The sequence below is a fragment of the Teleopsis dalmanni genome, unplaced genomic scaffold (genome assembly GCF_002237135.1).
Source record: "Teleopsis dalmanni isolate 2A unplaced genomic scaffold, ASM223713v2 unscaffolded_contig_1954, whole genome shotgun sequence".
NCBI classification, from domain to species: Eukaryota; Metazoa; Arthropoda; class Insecta; order Diptera; family Diopsidae; genus Teleopsis; species Teleopsis dalmanni.
The window spans coordinates 1-8,000 of NW_024033336.1; the positions used below are offsets into that span (position 1 = coordinate 1).

The following is an 8,000-nucleotide window of genomic DNA, read 5'->3' on the forward strand; positions in this document are numbered from 1 at the left end:
ATATATTGTGTTGCCTTTAAACCATCTATTACTATTGTTGCATTTTCGACGACATTACTTAGTAGGAACTATAATTTTACCTAAAGCTTCTTGAAGTTTATCATAGATTCTTCTTCAGTTTTATCAACTGACAGCAGTGTCGTCTCATCGACGAAGATTACAGTGATGAAACTACGCAGTGCTTGTAAGTTCCATTTGAAAATTAAATAAAGTAATGGCCCAAGGACCACTCTGTGTGGCTGGAATATTTCGTGTGGCATATTTCTCATATTTATAACTTTAGACTTAATCCACAACAATACTTATATCTTCTGCATAATTATTTCCGGTGAAATGTTAAAGGTGACCAGTCTGTTAAGTACTTCGAATAAAGCAAGCTACATTGCGTTACTGTTACCGTTTTATAACCCACCAATTAAAACCAGCATTCAGATATTAAAACAAATCCATCAATCCTTTTTCCAACATAAATAATTAAATTGATTTATTCGAAAATTTCAATATAATCCTTTCAAGCCACTTTTCTGTTATACAAGCAATCCTTTACGCACTTTCCTTTGCCTTTCACTGAAGTGCATCAGCAATCAGTAATAAATAAGATGATATTACCAATAATATAATTTCATGATGAAAACTTTAAACGAAATAATATGTTTTCAGTGCATATACAAGCTTTATATAATCATAAATACAGGGTCATTTCTATCAAGTTTTCATCATTTCAAAAAATGTTATTAAAAAAAAAAGAAGAAATAAGATTATCGAGTTTTTTGTGTCACTCCGTATTAGCCCAAATAGAGTATAAGATATCATAGAACTTTCTGTCTTAGGATAACCATTAGAAGTAAGACTATGCCTAAGGGGATATAAAGGGCAAGCCAACTCGGGAAAAACATATATATTTTCTCTGACAGGAGATCAGCACACCTAAGACTAAGCTTACCTCGAGTAAGCCCTCAACCTCTCAAAGATCTTGCTGCAAGGAACAGGGTCCACCTAATATGGATCCCAGGGCACAGCAGATTTGATTTGAGTTAAACGATGAAGGCCTAGCCAGAGGCGGCCTTATACTACATTGGACTAAGACTATTCTGCGGTTCTTTATGAAGTTTCTTTAAACTTAAAATTAATAAAGGGTTGGAAAAGGCAGGTCAGACTGATTGGAATAATTTAATTGCTCGCAGACAAGCTAAAGTATTCATGTCAAATCGATCAAAAGTCAGAATTAGGGAGCTACTAATGCTGAACGGAAAAATCATCGAAAGTGTCACAGGATTTCTCATAGAACATTGCGTAGTTAAAAAATATTTATTGAAACTAGGTATTAAAAGAGACGATAGCTGCAGACGTTGTCCCAAAGAAGAGAAAATAGCAGAACACTGCATTGAAGTGGGTTTGTCACAAAAATACTCATAGAATGCAGTAACGTGATGAAACAGTTCCTAACCATTTTTTAAATCTAATCTAATCTAAACTGTTTATAAATTTTAATATCCTTCAGATATTTTTCGAAGTAAATCTCTGAAATGTGCAACTGCAGCAATTGAACTTTTTAAGAGAATACCCTGTATACTTAAATATACTCATATGTTCTGCTATCTTCATTAAGTGGTTACTGTGATAAACTTACTGGCATTTGTAAGAAGTTTTCAACTTGTAAATGTCACTTCTTACAATGATATTATTACGAGTACGTAGTAATATATCATACAAAAGAAGCCATAATTGTTTTATTAAAGCCATTTGGAATGGTTTATAAACTGCTATTTTAAAAACTCTATAAAATTTCATTATTCAGTAAAGTTTTTATTTTCGATTAATTAAATACATTTTTGTCTTATGAGAAGAAATATTGTTCCAACAAAAAATAGAATATATTATTCAGAGTAAAAAAGGCTACTTTAATTCTAATTTCTTGGATTCTTTAATAAATCTAAGAATAAATGAAGAGGATTGCTTGTACTATAGCCCAACAAACTCAATCACATTCTTGCAGATGATTGGCAATAACAAACGAAAAGCTTTATGTGTTCTATAACCTGAAGAAATGATTGATATGTTATATCTGTGATGGTACCCAAAGTGGCCACATAGTGTTACCCGTGTTTTACCCTGTCATAATTCCTATACGTACTCTTAGTCGTTTTTCCTTTATTGCAAAAAAAATTTCACTGGTTTATAAACAAATTCATTCATGAAGCTTTCCGTTACTTTGTAAGTTTTATTTCAGACCTCTTTATTTGGGCATAAAGGCCCAACAAAGAAATATTCAAGCAGCATATTACAACACAATCTGTGAAATTATTATGTGTTAATATGATAATTGTAGAAATTATACTGTAGAAATTTTAGTGATATAGTAAACTAAACTTGCATTGTTCAGCAAAACAATCTGGCAACATCCCAAAGTGAAACTAGTTTTTCTTAAAAACTTCATATGCACCTTTACAGGGATGAATTATTGCTTCGCTCGTTTTTTGACTTAGATTGTTCAGATAATAAAACTCATTCTTCTCTATTATCCTCTGGTAACATTATTTAAGTAATTTTCGTAAGTCTTCATAATGTCTCTAACCAAAGCCACGAACCAAAGACGAATATGTAGTAGAATGAACTTACTCATACCTTTTAGTATGAAATGTGCTGAATATGAGAAGTATAAAATTCGATAAGATGACTGAATTCATAATTTAACTAGTGATAGGTATTTGATTTGTTGAGTTGCTTGAATTCAATTCGATTTGACATATTGTCAATATAAAGTTTTCAAGAATGCAATCGAAAATTATAAATAACGATTAATATAACACCAATACTGTCTTATCAAGACGTTAAAATATATATAAAGATAAGTGTTAGAAACTTAAGAAACTTTACTCCTATGAAAGACCCATATGGAGACATACACTATTTGCTTATTCCCAAATTCAATTAAGATTATAACTAATACGGTTGCACTTTGTTGTACGACGTACCTATCAAGTAAATACCCTATTGTACTTATTTCATCAAATAGTATTCTTGTTTTACAAGTCACGGTCTTACGCTACCATATCTCTTGCGAATTTTACTCTACTACTTTTAGTCAGAATTTTGCCAAGTCACCCATAGAACTCATGAGAGTTCTGTATTTATTTGCAGAACTCTCATGAGTTACATCTTGTTCTGAGCCACCAAATGCCTTTTTGTAATTTTTACGTATCTATTTCTAAAGTACTCCCTAAACATTTACAAATATCTCAATATTTTTTATCTCATTTTTAGCTTATATTCTCTTTTTATATATATATGAAAATATATATATAATTAAATCATTACATGAATTTTTAAGTTTTTCTGAATATTTTAAATTTAGAGTTGATCCTGTAAAGTGGTTTACAGGAATGCACAATCCACCTTCATCGGCGTTGTTTGCTTGCACGCTTGCAGGCATTTTTATTTTTATATCTTCTAATAAAAATTTTATTATTCAAACCTCTCTTGCAGTTCTTTTGACATTCATCGCAAGAGCAATCACTCGATTCATCTTCAGAATCAGCACATCGAGTTATTGAATTCTTATCCACACTAACAGTGAATTCTCCATATGGTAAGGGGATACTTGTCTCTATAACGTATCGAAATTTATTGCACACATTTTTCTTCCTCCTCCTTACAATCTTCTTCTTAGGTGCTGTTACAGTTGCTTTGCAAGGTCCATCTTGTATTTCTACTTTGTTTTTTGGGTTTTCAGGTATAGAGGAATTATTAGATTTGTTATCAATATCCTTATCCTCCTCCCCCTTCTCCAAATCTCCACTAGTGTTGCGTTTATTACGTTTTCTACAAAGCTTCTTTTTCATTTGCGGCTGAAAAGGATGAACAGATTTATTAGAATGAGATGATCTTCTTTGTTTTATCCATCGATATTGTTGTTATATTTAATAATCTTATTTTTTGTATTTTACCTACCTTTTCACATATGGGAGTTGCCATTTCATGCTCCTGCGGCAATTTTCCATTGATCTCTGGCAGAACAGAATCAATGGCGACATCACTTCCCCCATTTGAATTTTTTTTTGTGTCGACTGTAGTGACTGTAACCACAGATTGCTGCATTTGCTCCTTCATGCGTCTTTCTCTTTCGATAGCTGCACGCTTTTGAGAAGGAGATGCTTTTAGGTCACTGTATATATTCTTCTTTATAATTCTCCTTGAAGATCCATAGTATTTAGCAGGTTCGCTACTTGCCTTTGAAAGTAAGAACTTCTTGTCTTGTGAATGAATATCGAGATTCTTTAATTCGTCTGAATATTTTGTTTGATCTGAAACTATAGGTACTGTTGTCGCAAGATTTATTGCTGGATTTTCAGCCATTTCAAAATAATGTAGGTTATTGGAAACAACTCTGCCACATTTACTGCAAAGCCTACCTTCGTCTGGCAGAGTATTGGTTCCAATATCATTGCAGGACTGCACTGATCCATATTGAGAGTAATCAAATCTTTTGGACATTACTAAATTTTGACAACTTTTTCGATTACCAAAATATGTAATCAACACAAATATAAAAAAATTTTTATATGACATATTTTTTTTTATTTCACCAAGACAGTTTTTTATTTAATTTCAAATAAAATAAAAACTACTAGATTGAACTTGAAGCAAATTCAGTCGTCGCCGAATATGCTTGAACGAAGTTATAAGCTTCTTAATCAATTACAAATGTAATGTAGTTCCCTGGTACCAATCAAGTACACATTTTTCTAATCAATATTTAAAAAATTTATTTATTTTAATTTCCTAATGCTTGCATTAATATTTTAGCTTCAATAGTTATTTCGCTGTACCAATATGCATAGCCTTAATTCAAAACAAGTTATTTGAAGAGGTATCCAGTAACACGTCTTTTTCGCAATCTTTATACTCCCACTTCACAAAGTTCTACACCGTTATTGTCACAAGGTTTATTTAGATTACTGTCGGTCACCGTTAGGTAGCTTCATCGTAGTAGCCTATCCACCGAAGGGAAGTGATTTAGAAATAAATTACCCATTGACAATGTAATCTAAAGATAATGTACTGCAAAAACACTGTCAAAACGAATTTACTGATGTATCACCCTTTAGCATAATCCTGAAAAAAGTCATTGCTTCAATATTGTGTTATGTATTATGTATGTTATGGGTTTAGTAAAAGTTAATGTAGAAAGTATTTTCCGTTTTTGTCGCTAAAAATTTTGACTGGTAATTTTACGACTGGTGAAGCAAAACTGACACACTAAATATCAACCACATGACAGTTTGAAATCATTTAAAATGTGCAAAGACACCCAATGAAATATTACAGTGTACGAGGGTCTAATGAAATAATATAATGTATCGGACAAATACAATATCACTTCTATATTACGTTTATTGATACTCAACAATCATAATAATTTATTTTTTTGTGTATTGTTTTCCCATTGTTTGCAGAAACAAAATTTTTTTGACATTAGGTTAATGCTCAGTTAGTCGGTACGTATCGTAAGAACTTAACTCAAAGCGAAATACTCTAGCAACCACCCCTGTGATTTTGAAAGGAACGAAATAAACAGAACTTCTTCGCAAGTTCTTGCATACGTACAGACTAAATGAGCCTTTTTTTTAGCCTTCTTTTTTTTTCTCAGTTCCTGCTCTCTCTTCCTCTTTCTATCTGTCTCTCTCTCACTCTCTCTCTATTTCGATATCACTCTCTCTATCTCGCTCTCTCTCTATCTCGATATCACTCTCTCTATCTCGCTCTCTCTCTCTCTCTCTCTCTCTCTCTCTCTCTCTCTCTATATCTCTCTCTCTGCCTCACTTTCTTTTATTTACTGTATTTATTTATTTATTTTACTACAATCTATTTATTTATTTATTTATTTATTTTATTGCTCCTCTGTATAATAATATTTCTATTCTATTTCTATTTCTTCAGCTTATATACATTTTTCATTAGTATTTTATTGCATTGTATGCGTCTAAATAAACACTAATTCGCAATGATTTGATAACCTTGTTGCGACGTATGTTCCTAAATAAATACTAATTTAGAAAGATTAGTTGGCGCATATGTGCCTAAATTAGTACTTAATTACAATGAGAAAATAACTATAATGAAACTAAATAAATACTATGTTATGACAATGAGATGATGACCATATATACTGAAATAGTTGCGGCGTTTAGGTCTATATTAATACTAATGATATGATAGCCATAAGAAAACATTTGTTGCAAAAGAGAATTAATAATATAACTGCTTGAATATTTTAATTACTTTAAGATAAGATAGTTCGTACATGTTTACACTAGAACAATTCCAATACATAGGGCTTATATTTACTTTAGAAGTCAATATTAAGATTTGAATTCAAATACTTACTATTCCAAGAGTCGAATACCTCTATAGCTAGTGTCTTTTTATCTTCTAAGTATAATATTTTTGTTATACCTATGTTATAAATAAAATTAAAATAAAATATTTATTATATAAATATATTTTTGTCATAACAATGTCATAAATATGATAAATAATAAAAATAAGTATTTTTTGCACAGGACAACGATATAAATAAATATTGATATTTTATTGAAACCAAGAAACCAAAACACCAAACTAAAAATGAAACCCAATGAATATTTTTAAAAATAAAACTTGCAACGAAAAATTTTATAAAAGAACTTTAAAACCAGAAAATCAAAGTCAAGTAAAAATAAAATAAGAAAAAATAAGACTAAAATAAATAAAAGAGAAAATCAAATAAAATATACGAAAGCCGGCATTTAAATTAAATGAAAAGGACCAACAAAACAGGAAACTTTAATGCAATTTACAATAAAATAAAAAGTAATAAAAGAGAATATAAATCTGATAAATAATACAATATATACAAAAGAACGACTACAGAAATAAATTAACAACGGCAAAAGTCATGTTGTGTTTCAATTTAAAATTAGCCACAATATTTCGATCTTATCGCGAAGAAAACGTACGTGACCGCAGCCAGAGTTTATGCGCCCCACCGACAACGAGGCGGGCGCCGCCACACAAGGATATCGGTGCATTACGTGTACTGCAGAGGCGAGCCTCGAGTGTGATGTAAGTGCAAAAAGTGTTACGATGAGTGACTGCAAGCGCAATGCCTGATGGAAGCAGAAATGCAATTAATAGTTTATAAATACACTTAAGTATTGTGCAATTTTAAATCCGACTAATTGTGCTGTAAATGACTGGTTAAGAGTAAAGGTCCTTCTCTTTACACACCCCATACATTGACTTTTCATTCATGTTCATCTAATGAAATATGCCTGACAAAGGCACAAAACTGTGTAATGGACGTAAAGGCAAAAGGTGGCAGCAAGCAAATTAAAAACCCAACACAATTGAGATATTGCAACTGAAAACTCTTATTAAAAAAAAATTATTTAAAAAAACTATAAAAAACCCAAAGAAGCTGGAGAAGGAAACCCCACACATACATACATATATACATATACATGCACACACACATGATTTTAGACAATAGACCACATAATTGTGACCAACAAAATATAGTAAAATAAACACTGTTGTCCTAGTTTGTTTGCTCTTCCGCCTCAGTATATTTTGTGCTTTTGTTTATTTTAATAATTATTTGGTACGCCACAAAGTATGCTGCAATTTTCATTCATTTCCATTCTTTTGCTTATAATAATTAAAAATTAATTTCTACGCTCAGTTGGGGTTAAAAAATTGTTTTCAATTATTTCAAGAGAAAACAACAAAAAAAAATATACATTAATAAAACTTAAAATATAATTTTTTTATGCAGTTTAAAATATTTCCTTTCTTAGGGTTCTAATTATATGTTGACCTTTAATTATATGGTTTTACGTGTGCACTTTACTTGACGTTTATTTATTTGAATGAGTTTTCCCTGCAAAAATAAATAAAGCTCATTACTTACTGTGAAAATCACAATATGAAATGGAAAATAAGAGGAAATAAATTAATAA

At 30.9% G+C, this 8,000-nt stretch overlaps 1 protein-coding gene across 1 annotated transcript; it reads right to left on the bottom strand.

Annotated features, from left to right (window-relative positions):
- Window positions 1–3,275: 3,275 nt before the first annotated feature.
- LOC119664455 lies at window positions 3,276–4,555 on the bottom strand. The gene is made up of 2 exons (XM_038073941.1): window positions 3,952–4,555; window positions 3,276–3,848 (listed from the first exon to the last, which is right to left on the bottom strand). The coding sequence occupies exons 1-2, from the start codon at window positions 4,492–4,494 to the stop codon at window positions 3,399–3,401; spliced, it is 993 nt and encodes a 330-aa protein (XP_037929869.1). The 5' UTR covers window positions 4,495–4,555; the 3' UTR covers window positions 3,276–3,398.
- Window positions 4,556–8,000: the final 3,445 nt, after the last annotated feature.

Coding starts and splice junctions, on each gene's coding strand:
- LOC119664455 (XM_038073941.1), bottom strand. CDS start 4,494: ATGTCCAAAAGATTTGATTACTCTCAATATGGATCAGTGCAGTCCTGC. Junction 3,849..3,951: donor CAACTCCCATATGTGAAAAG/GTAGGTAAAATA, acceptor CATCCTTTTCAG/CCGCAAATGAAAAAGAAGCT.